Source organism: Chaetura pelagica, unplaced genomic scaffold (assembly GCF_000747805.2).
Source record: "Chaetura pelagica isolate M959 unplaced genomic scaffold, ChaPel_1.0 scaffold88, whole genome shotgun sequence".
Taxonomy (NCBI): domain Eukaryota; kingdom Metazoa; phylum Chordata; class Aves; order Apodiformes; family Apodidae; genus Chaetura; species Chaetura pelagica.
In genome coordinates this window covers 1535494-1551300 of record NW_009954313.1, presented here as the reverse complement: position 1 = coordinate 1551300, position 15807 = coordinate 1535494, and the positions used below count along the sequence as shown (strand labels likewise).

Genomic DNA, 15807 nt, shown 5'->3' with positions numbered 1-15807 from the left:
CTGACAGCTGAATATTAACAAAGCCATCTTTATTCTGTGATAATTCAGGACCTTTCTGTGACCTCCTCAGTATGATCTTCAGCAATTTTCAGTTGATTATGCAGAAAGCTATGTACTTGATACAGTTTATCATTTTCAAGTTAAGAGATGCTCGCAATTCAAATTCAGTGTTTATCTCAGACACCGGAAAGTGGCTTCCAGCATCATCTCTGTCAAGGCACTGAATCCAGCTGCCTGTTAATTAAAAATTATATTTCCAATATCCACTACTTGTAAGTAGCCTGTGTTTGCATGAATCCCAAGACAGGTCTGCTAACAAATCCATCTGAATGTTATGCGACAATGATGAAGCGTGAGAACAGACTCTTCTCCCAAGATCCAGGCTACAACCCTGACAAGCAGCTGTTCTTTACAGCTGTTTTTGGGCCATGATATATAGCACTTGGCAAATCATATGCTAAGCTAAATATCCTAAATAACCTTGTATGTTTTACCTGTAAGTACCTCTTTTCTGCAATACTGCTGATTGCAAGAAGGGTAGATGCAAAAACTGGGTAGTCAAGCAAACTGCGTGAGGAGTCCTCATTTCTGGGACATCCCATTCTAGTCCTTTGTCCAAAAGGGCTACATTTAATGCATTTATTCTCTAGTCTTTGGAGAAAGTGCATTAAATACTAGGTGAGAAAAATAACTTAATATGCTTCATATTGTTTTGTCCAGCTATTGCTGACTGGAGCAGAAGGACTCTGCTAGCTACCAATTGTATTTCAACAATCTAGAAATATTTGGCTGTATGGGAAGTATTTTTCCATTCTATAATCAAAATTAAAGACAGTCAAATTTACACACATTCTCTGAAATCAAATAATATTACAAAAAGTTTGTCTGAACATCATCTTTGTTTACACAATTACATTACTAATTTTGTTTGAAATTCCAGTAATTCTACCTGCCAAATATTCAAAACGATTCCAGCTTCCCTGTCAATTCCATTCCTATCCTCTTCTCTCCCCAGTCAGTACTGGAACTTCTGTAAATGCACCTCCATTATCCTTACCTCAACACCCAACAGGGCAGCCCAGGTTGTGCCTCTCAGAAGAGGAGGGATGTCAACCCTGGCTTCTTTCCAAATTTGATTCTTCTTATAAGGGTAGGCCTTCAAAGAGAAGAGATTAACAGCAAAAAATGTTACTATGTAACTGAAATAATTCAAAACCCAATCCTGGGACAGTCTGTCCTCCAAAGGACAAACGCTGTCAACCTAAACAGTGAATGCAAGTTTTACAAGTAAATTTAATTCCTAATTGTAAGACCTGAATGGAGGACTACTGTTTGATGTTGAAATACCCACTTCTTCTCATAAAAGTATTCACCTGCTTTGGTATATACTGGACATATAAATTTAGTAATCCAAGGTTTTTATTAAAAGGTTTTTATTTGTTATATATTTCTTTTGCTACTATGTATCCAACTTTGCTTTATCAAGCATTTCTAGATTATACCTTCCTAAGTACCACAGTCAAATGACATGCACCACCTCTCTCTCATTCTTAAGCAAGAATCCCACCTCTTCTCATATATATAAATTAGGGACTGATATTTTTCCCCTGCTCAATATAAAACCCATTTTTCTAACATAACACTACTACAGTAAAGACTAGTATTCTTTTCAACTACGTTACTGCTTGGAAATGCAGAAATGTAGCAAGTGTGCACATACCTGTAATAGATTAGTCCATTATGAAATTAAGGATGCAGAAGTATATTCTTCAGTAAATAACAGTTATTAGCAGCACCTCTGTTTTCACATGCACACTTTAAAATTTAATTTTATAACTGCTGAGAAGACTTATTTCTCATATTTTTATTTTCAATCTTCTTACACTTTTGTAGGGCTTTCTTCTCCCTTTACCACCATGATCTCTTGTATCCATTTCCTTTTTCAATTACTTGGGCCTTTAAAAATCCTCTAATTAACAGACTAAATCCAATTAGCCAGCATCAGAAAGATTCCGTACCTTCAACAGCCTGTCAAAAAGGACAATTCTATTTAGCTGGTACTCTGTGTCCCTCTCCCGGATGATCAGAGGAAGACTAGCAGCTGCAGACAGCTCATTACTACTGTTTGAATGAGGTTGAGTTGACTGACTGGAAAAGAGTTAGAAGAGCAAGAAATAAAAATAATTGTGAAAAAAATTAATTTCTGATTCAGAAACAACTATCAATGGATAATTTTGAACATTCAGCACAAACAGTTGATTTCCAGAACAAACAAGCTAGGACCCTCAGTGTGGTATCAGGGTATCCTAGGGTCACCCGTGAAGAGTGCTTATCAGTTTGACTTTAAAAGTCAAACAGGGACATGTTAGGTTTGCTTTAGGAAAGCAGTTGTGTCTTGCTGTGTAGTGTGCCACTCTAATAAAACTAATAAATCAAAATTCAGTCCCCTATACATGTCTAAACTTACACACACACTTACTCATCTTCAAGCAATGGATAAAATGCTTCCCCACCAACATCTTTCAGTCTCTGAAATGAAGAATAAAAATAATCCATTATCAGAATGCTAATGCTGCTCAGAATTCAAGTGGAAATATTTAGTGGAATACAGAAAATATTAATTAGCAATTCATTTGCCAAATTCAGTAGATTGCTTTGAGATCTAAGCATTAACAAACACACAGCCTTGAATGCTAAAAACTGTTGCTAATACAGGCATTTTGAGTTGATGGAAGTTGTTCTGCCTGAAAATAACACTCGCCTTATTAATAAACATATTTCCACACAAAAAATAGATTATATGGCCCATGGATTAATGGATCAATAGTATGATACGATTCTTTTTCTTCTCCTCGTTTTTCTGTGTGGACTTCCTATCCAAGTAGCTGCAAAGCAACTGTACAACTTGCTCGTATGTTCTAATCAGTTCAGGAGTTATGCAAATTTGAGTTCCTTTTAGTAGCAGCATCTGAAAACTGCAGAGAAACACACTCTGAAAAGGTGACAGACAAGCATGCCTGGACTTCTGCCTGAGGTTTTCAGACATCTTTAGTTTATACTATCCTCCCTGCAACGCTGTTTTGCAGTTCAATCCCTAACTTAAAGACAAACAGCACACAGTATGTTCCTGCTGGGATTGACAGAACAGTTCATTCTCAGTTCATTCAGCACTGATCCTCTTTTGATTAAACACTTCATGGTCTGCTACATGAAAGAAATGTTTGAAGAATTGGTTAAGTTTAAACATTTATTTAAACTAACACTGCAAGGTTCAGCCTCATATCTTCCCCAAAATGAAACTTCAGTATAGACTTACTTGCTGCTATATTTATAATAGGAGGCAGCAATATTCAAAATTGCAGATTAAAAAGTTTTTAAAAAACCTAAAAAGCTGCCCTTTTGCAGGAACAACAGCAGGAACTATAGTTTGTATTACATTTAAAACAGCTGTTGCATATTCTTCACTCCCCTGTCCCTCAAACTCCACCAACCAAGCCAAACAAAATAACTCAGTTTTTGGTCTGTTTTCATGCATTTGCATGAAGAAATGAAAAGTTCTGCTGAAGAAATATGTTTACACAGTATTTTCCACATTGCCCTGAAAATTAAGGCAATGGTAGCAGAAACCAAGACTTTAAGAGTTACCTTCCTTTCTCTATTAACCCCTGTAATAATATGGAAAGGGTTTTTTTTAAATAAAGACTGACAGAATTGCAATTTGCTACAGTTCAGCATAAATCTCCAATTCTACGGTAAGAAAACTCTACACGTGCAAAGACGTGAACTAAAACATTTTGGTGATATATGCAGTAAACCTTTTAACTGACCATTACACCAGACAAAATTATGTTATCATATGTTGATTTTTCCACTGAAGATGGAAAAAAACTGCATTATTGCATTTTCACAAAATGCTTTAAAATTATCTTTGGAACTAGTTGTTTAATAGCTATCTATACCAAAGATTAGTAATTAATTACTGGAAACTTGGTATCCAACATTAACTATAAAGCGTTTAAGGAGCTGCAACTGAACTGAGTTGATCTTTCTTCTGAATACTATAAGCCACCTGCAGACGAGAATTAAAGAATGCAAAAAGACACTCACTGCTCAATTAGTTTAGCAATTGTGTAGAATATCAGGTACTGCAGAACTGTTTGTGCTACACCAGAACAAAGCAAGTAATAAAAAAAGGGAGAGGGAGGGACACAGAAAGGGAATCGTGGGCCAGAAAATAGATCAATTATAATAAGCTTTTTCAGACAAACCAATTTAATAGCATAAATCAGAATCTGACTTGGACACCAAAAAATTATTCTCTTGAAATCAGTAACAGTGTCTTTTATAGGAATAGGAGCTGCTGTTCTATATTCTCTTTACACAAATATTTCTGCAGTGAAGACATAAGAACAAGTGCACAATATTCTTCTTACATTTCGGAGCTGGCACAGAGACAAAGTCACAGTCGTGTCATCTAGCAGGGAACTTCTGTCTCGTCCTTGTCCAAAGCTCTCACCATCTTCTAATACAAAACTTCAAAGGGCAGAAAACCAAATATAAAAACAGTCAAGTCATTTTATAACATGACTCAAGTTAGAAAAAGACCCAGAAAGTTCTTACATCAATCAGTTTCCTCTTTATAACAAAATACTAGCTCTCAGAAGTATAATGTATTGACTGTGTGTGTCATGAAACGAGCTATCAAGGGGATATACAATCACCTGACATTATTTTCAGTTTTCGCTGCAAAAAGGCATATTTCAGCTATTCTATAACTTTGGTTTGCACACAAATAGTAACGAGATACAGAATTAATATTCCCTTTTATTCCTTGACCTGGCACAGACCAGGATTGCCATTTATTGTGAAAATAAAAAAAAACAACCATTCTTGTAATATGAAAAACATTTCCCACCTTGACAAGCAAAAGGCTGACTGAGACCTTTTCTGCTGCAGTCCATCTAAGGATACAAAGTATCCAAGAAAGTATATGCAGAATGTCTATTTGGTGATATTTTTTAAGTAGACAACATGAAATTGATCTCCAGAAATTAAGCTAACATTCTCAGTATCACTTAGAAAATTTAGTTAGATTGCATTTTTGAAATTAACACCTCATGTTTGAGACAATATATAAAATAATGTTTTCCCCTCATAATTCAAAAGCACTCATAATTCAAATGCATTCTTGTGTGAGTACAGAAATAAGCAATCCCTCAAAATCTCACCCTAACTGTGCACCAAAATATCACTTAGTAGTTAGTTCCACCTTTCTGCCCCGAAGATACTGCATGTTGGTTGTACACTGACTTCACTTGTTTTTAAAACCAAGAACCAGCAAATTTATTGATATGGACACATAATTATGCTTCTTAAAATCAGATTGTAGGAAAACATGAATATACTACATAAAATTGCAATGTGTGCAGCAGTAAAGGTAGTAACTACTAAAATGCAGTTACAGAGTTATAATTCATAAAACTAAGCATTTTTTTAAAAAGTCATCAGCTGATTTGCTGAATATTGAGCTGAGAATTCAGTACTGCTGCTCCGTGAAAGGAAATTCAAAATATGAGTATTTGCTACAGAACATATTAAATTACAATTACAAATGTGCCACTGAAGCACAGTGAGACATTATTACTAGAACTTAATGCTGTCAGAAAGAGTGCAAATTTAAGGGCTTGCAGTTAATTATTTTGCACTTCATCTATATTTCTTCAAATTTCAGAAAGCAGTATGAAATACAGGTAGGCAATAGATACAAGGCATTCAAATAATGCCTTAAATTGGGTAAGATAAGTGACAATTTCCTGCTATCGAAGAAAGCTATTTTCAATATTTTTCACACATACAGGTCTTGAAATTAAAAACCCAACCAAAATGTTCTCTCCATTCATCTTCCTTTCCCTCAAAGTGCTTCTCCTTCCTTACTTGGGAAGTGTGCAGATAGGTGGCTTTGAGCGAATGATTTCCTTGTTGACAAGTTCTTTCTCCAAGTCTCCTCCAGCCAAACACCAGAGATAATAAACCTCTTCAATTGATCTTTCTGCTAGATAATCACTATCTTCATCTATTAGGAGAAATCACATAAAAATGAGTGACAACTTTTCAGGCAGCTTCTATTTTTTCCTACCACTCCAAACACATATTGTGGGAAAAAAAAACACTATCATGCTTGAGAGGTCCTAGACCTTAACATGAAGTTACAAGAAATGTGATCTTCCCTTTGCAAGTACCCTTTAGGAAGATTAACAGAAAGAGCACATGGGCAAGAGTCAGAAAAAAGCCAATATTTCTACAGTTTGCCTTGTTGGCAGAAAATAGTACTGATCAGATAAATACATGGAAGTGACGCCTTTTGCTTCCTGTTTGTCTTTTAAAAAAACACTGCATCACAACTTTGTACACAACGCACCACTATGAACAAAGATAAGAAAGTAGTGGTTCATACTGAGTATTTATTCACTCAGTATGAGTGAATTCACAACACAATTTAGTGGAAAAAAAATAATTATGTATGTCCAAATTGTAAAGGCAAAAGTTGATATTGATATCCCATGCTGGACTTGAAAGCTAATTACAACTATTTTGTGCTTGAACTTCAGTGAATAAATCAAGATGCCCTCCTTTGACTTGCATACATCCCTCAAAACATGTGCTAATACATCTGTCCATTAAACAACTCATTACAAGAACATAGCTCCTCTCCAATAAGGTATTTAAAGAAAAGGCAAAAACATTTTGTTTTCCTTCCTACCCCACTACCCTTTCCCCCCCACCCCCAATGACATTTATCCCACTACCTGCCTTTACCTTTACATAATTGACTTATGTCTTCAGGAAGTGTTAAATTAGCACACCTTGGAGAAGATGAGAACAGACCAGGAGGTTTGTGGAAGGTAGGATATACTGAAGACACTTCACTGAACAAACAATCACGCAGCAATTCCTCTGGAGTTGGCCTTGAATAAAAGGTAATAAAAAGTTGGCCTTGAATAGAAGAGGATAAAATACTAAAAGTGCTTCAAAAAATGTTACGTTTCAGTAAGAAATCTCTCCATAACAAATGTTAGCAAGTTATTTTAAATTATATTTGATTTCAGAAATTATTACAGAAAAATGTCTACCAGTTTTGTTCAATTCATGATGTATAATACACCATGGAGTCTGTTTACAGCACAAGTTCAGATCTCACCTTCATTTAAAGTACATAGCAACTATTTTATTTATTATTTCACATTCAATTCCTCATAGCAGAGAATGAAAGATACAAATGCAAAGCCTTGATTAAAGAACAAAATCATACTTCTCAGAAGCAAGTTATGGTGGACTGATATAATGAAAAAGTACTCTGAAAGCAGAGATCAGAAGAGAGCAGCTCTAACTCTGACTACAACCGAGCCACAGTAACCACCACCAACTTCCAGTTGTGAACTTAGAACTACAAATGCCTGAACAGTTTTCCCCCCAAATACTCAGATTAATTATCCAGGTTTTGCACACTTGATTTCTGCCACCGTTTCTCCCACCCCCAATTCTTCTCCTTTAAACACTGAAAAGCAACAAGATGAAATATTTATTGAAGGTAGCACAAGTAGTCAGTATTCCAAAAACGCTTCAGCAAAAGACCTTTTAATTTCATAGTGTCCCAGCAGAGTTTGCTAGGTGTTTGGACTGAATACTTGCCTCTTAGAAGGTTGGAATGTAAGGCATTTCTTCAGTAGAGCTACAACATTTTCAGAAAGGTCCTTGAACATAAGAAAAATAAGGAGGAGGTCTGTTAATTACTGTGTTAATTCAGCAAGCCCCTTCTAACATACAGGTTATTCCTTTGAGGGCAATAAAATTGCAAACCTATACGTATGAGATCAGTTGTGTCAGATCACAATGCTGGGGAAGTAATTCTTCTCAACCCTCAACCTCACATTTGCTTTGGTGAAAAAAAAATAATCATCTGAGAACTTGACAATGTATTCAGCTTTTTATTATAATTTTTTAATTTAGAGATTCTGTACCCAGCTTGAAACAATGCAGTACCTGGGAACTCCATTCTGCTAATAGTCAGAATCCTTCTACACAATGTCTCAAAATACACAGGCACTAAAATTCAGTGATGAATTTTGGGGGTCAGAAGGAGCTGAGATGTATAAGCCTACATTATCAGATTACATACAGTGGATCAGATAGAACACAATTTCTAGAATAAAAATACTTAACCCCCAACACTTGAAAAAAATTTTTTTAACTTACTAAACTATTGAGAGCACTAACATTTACTGAAACTGTCAGTAATTTTAGGAAAGAATACAACTAGTATTGGCTATTTGAAAGGATCTTAGATATGTAGTGTAGACTTCAAATTTTTTCCTCATACTGTAATACATCAAGTGACCAAGTTAAATATATATACATGGGAAATAATATGCAAAAATAATAAAATGTTTTTGATAAGACAGCATGGAAGAGCAAACTAGATCCACAAACCTTAATAATATCAAGGCAACCATGTTCTTCAGCCAATACAGTTACAATATCATCTACACAGCCTTTGAAAAACAGAAAAATGAAAAGTTAAAGACTATAAAAAAGTGATACCAATGAAACAGGGTATCAGATAAAACCCCATCCCAATAAAAAGAACTTAACTTTGGCTTTTTATTGACAATTCCACATCACCTGAATTCTCAAAATTAGAATATTATCATCACCCATGTGGACAAAAAATTGAGGACTACGGAAGTCAGTACTAATTAGCACACATTTAACAGTGAAAGTATTTCTGCAGGCTTTATCAATCCAGTGTCAATCTCTACCTAACAAGATAAACAGTTTTTCCACTTAATAAAAACAAAAAAAATCCCTTAAAAACCTTAAAAATATCTGCATATAGAAGCTCAAAGTAATTTTCATTTTGTTGCTACTTGCAGCAGTATTTTAAAACTTGTTTTCAACACATTACTGACAAAATAATTCCCAAGTCAAGACAAATATTTTCAGGGGATAAAGGCTTATTAATAAACTTGCATTCCACTTGAAGGGGACTGAAATGCTTCTGGAAGCTTTGTAAACAAATCACTTATCTAAACAGTCAGAATTTCAGCACCCAAGAACTAAATGCAGAATGAAAAAAGATGTTTCTACTGATGGTAACTAACAGTATTGCTGTTTGTTATGGATAATAACTTACTGAAAAGCTTTATATTGCAAATTTGTGTCTTTCTTGTCCCCATGCATTATATATAAACACCACAATAAATCAAGTTTTAAAAGACACAAAATAGTCCCATTTTCAGACATTAAGCAAAAATTTTACATCTACAGCAATGTTTTATAGTTTGTAAGTGAACCCAGAAGCAAAAGCCTGGATTCAGGAAATATGCTTCTGAGCCCTCTTTTTATTTTCTGTCTTCATATCTGAGCCCTGCTTCTCCCTGGTTGGGATTTGGGACATAAACACTCCTAGCACTGAGACAGTTTTCTTTAGTGTCATACAGTTCCTAACTCATTTCAGAAACCTCTGGCAACACAAACCAACAAATACCCATCAAAATGACAACCTTTCCCAAGATTATTTTTTTTTTTTTTACAGTTTGCCCTTATTCTAACATGGTGATAGCTCTTCTGCAAAGTTGTTTTTTCTGGCACCTACCTCCATACCATCCCTACACAAGCAATCATACTTCAAATGCCTATTTAATTCTGGAGATGAAAGCTGACAAAAGTGAAGTGCCTTAGGTCTGACCATCACAAGCTGATGAGTCTGTAATGCTCTAATTATAGAATTGCTTGAAAATGTAAAAAATTGATTTTGTGCTACTTACCTAACATAATTATAAATTTCAATCTTTCTGCTATCTCCAGACTCTGGAATAGTTTTCTCCCCTAAGTGAGGAACAAAATCAACAGCTGAATGCTACCACATAAAACTATTTAGATACCATACACACACATATATATACAATGACACTGAAATAAGTTTCTGTATGTTAATTTTAGATTTAGGAAAACTATCTGTTAGAACATAAAACATTATTTACCCCAACTATAGCAAAGTCAGTTCCATACAATCATAAAGAAAAAAGTAATTTATCATGTGTCTTAACTAGAACAAATATAAAACCAAAAACATATGCAAAACAAAGGCCAAAGCTGCCTTAGCAAACCTGCAGGATTTTATTTCAATAACAGTCTTTCAAAAGCTGTGTTTTTTCCAATGTAAGCAGGAACAAAGCTAATTGATTACTAAACATAATAATCATCATAGCTTGTATTACTGCCCAGTGCTTTTGAAAAGTCACCTGAAAATCCCTCTAAAGGTGTTTCAAAAATATTACTGCAATTTTTTAGAATAACTTACATATTCAAAAGAATTATGATCTATGAACATTATGCAAATTTACAGAAGAACAGAATATGCAAAAGACTATTTCCGATGTCCTGATCTAATCCCTATATAAAACAGGTTCCTGACAATGCAATTGTTTGACAGTTTAGTTATTTCCAGCAATGTGGTCTAGTGGGAGGTGTCCCTGCCCATGCAGAGGGGCTGGAATTAGATGATCGTTAAGGTCCCTTTTTACTCAAATCATTCTATGATCTTATACAATAAATACCGGTATTGAGGTACTTGCTAGCTCATACCACAGAACATTGCTCTTTGAATGAAAAATGTCCAATTTAACATATACAAACAGTAAAGATGATGCTGCCATAATTTATATCAACTTCTAGAGTCAAATAAACAACTTCCAAACCCTTAATTCTCTACAGAAGCTCTTAAAATTTTGGTAGTAAGACAGCTTTTCTCTTTTCTTCCTGTCCATGAAACTTTATTAGTTTCTTAAGGAGAATGAGGGCATGACAGCAATGGTTATTGCAATGCTTAAAAGCACAATTAAAGCAGTAAATTATCTAGAGAAACTTCTTTGTTCAGAAGCTATTCCTGACTGAGAATTCGATCATGCAATCACATCATCACAATTCAACAGGTAGCTGCCCTTCATGGTTAACACATAAACTCATACCAAGGTAAAATGCATCCTAACACTTCAACCACCACCAATACTTTTCAGGTAGGGATGTACATATTCCAGTATTTGGACTTTGGTGATGGGCAGTGTCATTAACCTCATACCTAAGAGCAATCAAGTTAATGTAACTATTCCCCAAGAGTCACAGTCAGGAGAATTATCCTCTTACGTACCATGCAAAGCTCAAATATGATTATGCCAAGAGACCACACATCTGATTTAGGGCCAGAAGGCAGAGGCTTCTCACACTGAGTATGATCACTTGCTTTGACTATTCCCTGTGCAATTACTTCAGGTGCCAGATATGAAGGGTACCTAAAAAGATGCAGCAACATTAAGTAATAGCCTGTCTGTCCAAAAAACCTTTCAGTTACAGTAATAAACGTAATTGTACATTCTTAGAAACTAGAGTTCATAGCAATGATGATTGTTTTATTTTATTCTGTTAAAATCTACACATTGCAGCACATTTTGTGAGGGGAAATAACAGCAGCTTTCAAAACAGTCTATCTAAATATCTCAAAGAAAACACATATTGAGACCATGACCCATATTTGGCACCAGTGGCAGTATTTACCTCCATTCCCATAAAATAACTTCTGAATTTGTAAAAAAAAAAAAGTGACAGAAGGTGTTGTGGACATATTCTGCTTGTTGTGAGATTATTTTAAAATAACATGGCTTTTTCTATCAACAATTCATTATAATACTTTAGAAAAAAATCTGGAATCACCTTTTGAAAGGAAACATTACTTTTTCTGGGCATGTCTTTAAGAATCAGTTCAGTATTTCAACTGTAAACAACATGAAAACCCAAAACCCCCCCCAAAGGTAGCAAGGGAAGACTATAACAATGCATGTCACTTTTGCTAGACCATAAGACCACTTGAAAATCACAAAATTATATAGAGAGACAAGAGGTCTACAGTGGTGTGCAACAGTGAAACACTGATTGTGCTTTTTCCTAAATCTGAAATTAGACTGTACCTCCAGAATCAGAGTCACAGGGAACTACTCCTATTTGAAGACAAATCTAGGCAATAAGGACTGACACCATATAGTTACAGTAATATGGCATTAATTCTCTGCCTTTCATTAAGTCAGATAATAAACTCATGTGACATTATCAGAAGGTTGTATAAGGGCTGTATGCAGCACCAACCTATAACTTATGTATACAACATATTTTTGAAGATGATTCCTCAAAACATAAATATATTTCCTTAAAAAAGACATCCCTGATATATTTCTATAGCGTAGCTATGTCCTCACCCTATAGGGAAATCAACATCAACACCTTGAGCAGTCATATGGTAGAGTCCAAATTTAGCCAACTTCACATGTCCCTGAAAAGGAGAAAAAGTAAATGATCAAGAGCAGAATCTGTGTTTAATTTAAAAATTGAATACATTAATTTGGGATTAGCTGTCAGAAGACAGATACCTCTTATATTTCTGTCTCATCTATTACACAGAACACCACTGTAAGAAGCTAGTAAGGTGCTTATTTCTAATGCTTTTACTTTCCAAGAGCATTAAGTAATCACCTTGCTTGGAACACATAAGAAAACCAGAACTTTGCAAGTTACAGTAAATTTTAGTAAATTAAAAAGGCTTGAATATTGTATTGAACATTTTTTCCTTTCTGAAAACTGATTGAAACCCTGTTGGAATCCTAGTGCTTCCTCAGCATTACTATTATTTTCTCATCTTTTCCATCTACCCAGCCTTGCCCCTCGAGTCCTTCCCATTAGCTCCTTACTATCATGCTCTCCTTCACAGTATCAACACATATTTCAAACCCACAAGTTTCCCAGGTGCTTGCTTTTACTCTATGGAGGGATAAAGTTAACACCAAAACAAAAAATAGACATAGAAGTTAACCGAGGCATTGTTTCTGCTGGATTTTGAATTACACTCAGCTAGCCTGCAGATGGTGAAGCAGTGATGGCTACATCAGCAAGCTATTCAAAGCACAGGGAAAAAATTCAGAAGTTCACAATCTCATGGCCTCCTTTTGTTCTTTTATCGATCAGGAAGATCTTGAAATCCTAAAGTTCCTTTGCTCGTTACAGCATTATTATGATTTTCATTTGCTTAGAAGTATATAAAAAAATTGTGCTCCTGTGTTCCTTCTTCCTCTTTTCTTTCTGCCTTCCAAGAGAAGAATCTAGCTATGCTATCTAAACTGAGTAAGAAGGTGAAGGAGAGAGGGGTTACGCAGATAGGTTAAGTTCTTTGGCTGTCAGTTCAGATGAAGTGCCTGCTCACTTCAGATGAAGTGCAACAGCAGCTATTAATTTCTTTCAGTTCTTATAAGCAGAATCTGCATTCCACACTGCCAACTCAATAGTTTGTGACAACACAATTGAGACACACAGGATTTTTAATAATTTAACATGAGCAAAGAAATACTTGGGTATCTTAAAAGTCAAGTATCAGATCACCATGAAACACAGGAAATTTTATTAACAGCTAAGTAGCCAGAAGAAATATTTTCCTATTCAGACAGCTAGGAAGGTCTTGTAACTAATTACAATGATGACATGCAGATTTAGGTTACAAAATTAATAAGAAAAAGGTGAAAAAAAGTGGTTTAGGACAGAAGAAAATGGAAGAGAGAAAAATAAAATCTGAAATACATTTTATTTTTAGAAAATGGGGGAAAACTGTAGTTAAAAAAAAAACACCTTTCCACATACGCAATGTTTTTACCCATCAGGACTGTGACTGCCCAGTCTCCATATACAGCATAGCATGCTTACTGTTGGCAGGAAGTGGAAAAAACCACAAAAACCAGATTTTTTTCCTGTAGCTGTACCTTTTGATCCAAAAGAATATTGCAAGGGGACAGCGCTCGGTGGACCATTCCATGTTTGTTCATATACTGCAAACCTTGCAAAACCTCATACGCTATGCATAAGATCCTTGAAGAACTGGGGGAAAAAAAAAAAAGTATAAGTGAACATGTTATACTGAATATTTCCCTTTTTAATTTGTAAAAAAGTAGAGTGTTACACTCAAGCAAGACATTTACAATTCCAAAAGAGTTTAAGGCATCAACCCTGAATATGTTAGGATATGTTCAGTGCCATAAACAACTCCTTAATTTCCCAAAACTAGGTTACTTCACAGTGAACTAGTCATTAAAACAGCAGAAAATTGTGACAAAGTATAAAACCTTCTCGGTGATAGAAACTATGAGATACACCTCAACTAATCAGGGGAAAGAATCCCAACTCTCCTTTATTTCTATTTGTTCTTCCTAATTTTGCCATTGATATTTATAGAAAAGTTCAACTGAATAAAAGTTTTTGAAACTCAAATGTTAACTGGGGCTTATCTAGAAAACAGTGTAGTGGCACACCTAGATCACATCTGCAGTCTTTGGTCATCCCAGCATTACAGAATCGTAGACTCATTTAGGTTGGAAAAGACCTTTAAGATCATCAAGTCCAGCCTTTAGCCCTCCTCTACCATATTAATCAATAAACCATATCCCCATGCACCACATCTATACAACTTTTTTAACACATCCAGGGATGGTGAACCAACCTTCGAAAACAAGAAAAAAAAGAAAAGGCAGAAAACTTCACTTTCAGTACATTTTGTTTTACAACCTTGAAATCATCAATCTTACCATATTTGGAAAGAACTGATGAAGTTTACTGTCCAAAACATTTTGACATAACTATGGCTTTTGTCAAAAGCTGGTAAGAACTGATAGCCCTAAAGAGGAGTTTATGTGAACAAGTGAACAGGAATTTGTACATAACCGCTGGTATCAGGCTTCCAAAGTGCACCCAAATTAAGAAAAAAAGGCACAGATGTAAAGTCAATCAGAGAGATGCCTTTTAACATTTTACCCTACTCATTTCCCAATCACTTCCCCTCAGAACTTATTTCAGGTTTGTTTGGCAACCTTCTCTCTGAAGACACTGGTTTACAAAATGTCCAGAAAACACAGCACATTTACTTTTGAAGGCCTCACTTCACATTCCTGTTTTTTTATTACTTCATACATACACTAATAACATATACAGCATTCTGAAAAAGCTTCATCACTTCCTCCTGCTTATTAAAAATTTGTGCAACAGTAAAATGAGGGGAAGCATTACAGACTGGTGAGAACAATAAGCCAACTAGCTGACTAAACACTAAAATTAATTTCCTTATTAAAACTTTATTAGCTGCTATTCATACCTGATGGAATGCCAAAACTCTGTCACAAGAGTAAATAGCTAGATTTTTAAAAAAACATATTCCAAGAAATTCTGAGTGGGCAACACAGAAATACTTAAAAGAGCTGTTTTAATAATAGTCCAAGGTCAACATTAAGTTACCTTACATGGAGATATTCTCTAGACTCTAATGTTTTTCCTAGAAGGAGAGTTCCATACTACTTTACACTAGCTGTGAATATACACTTTTAAATCTAAATTTTAAGCATTAAGTGAATCTAATCTAACATATATCCACATTGCTGTATCTTAGATCATAGCATTTAGCACTGATTCTCAAGGTCTTAGCATTTCAAACACAACCACATGGCTAATAACCACCAAAAGAAAACAAAACCCCACAACTATCTTGCCTCCCTCACTGGCACTTGTTCTTCCCCATGTCTCCCACTCCCAAGTTTTATTATACAGCATTGCATCAGATTCCACTAGCTGTGTTGTGTTTCCTTCCAGTCATTTTTGGGGAGAGATATCTCTGGTAAAAAAAAAAAAATACCTTACAAGCCTTCAGTTCCTTGTATAATTTTTTGCTTG

The 15807-nt window shown here is 35.1% G+C and overlaps 1 protein-coding gene across 3 annotated transcripts in view; it reads right to left on the bottom strand.

The window, feature by feature from the left end:
• Positions 1-15807, bottom strand: part of TBCK (TBC1 domain containing kinase) — a 98350-nt gene that overhangs the window by 59417 nt on the left and 23126 nt on the right. Inside the window, exons 3-14 of one of the 3 annotated variants that reach the window (XM_010004097.1) lie at positions 13854-13968; positions 12306-12379; positions 11207-11348; positions 9825-9885; positions 8488-8549; positions 7690-7751; positions 6817-6965; positions 5935-6073; positions 4434-4533; positions 2480-2529; positions 2019-2148; positions 1058-1156 (exon numbers count right to left, since the gene is read on the bottom strand). In XM_010004097.1, coding sequence (XP_010002399.1) covers positions 1058-1156; positions 2019-2148; positions 2480-2529; positions 4434-4533; positions 5935-6073; positions 6817-6965; positions 7690-7751; positions 8488-8549; positions 9825-9885; positions 11207-11348; positions 12306-12379; positions 13854-13968 — 1183 coding nt within the window. The remainder of the gene's footprint in view (positions 1-1057; positions 1157-2018; positions 2149-2479; positions 2530-4433; positions 4534-5934; positions 6074-6816; positions 6966-7689; positions 7752-8487; positions 8550-9824; positions 9886-11206; positions 11349-12305; positions 12380-13853; positions 13969-15807) is intronic. The other 2 variants (XM_010004098.1, XM_010004099.1) reach the window with 2 other exon arrangements.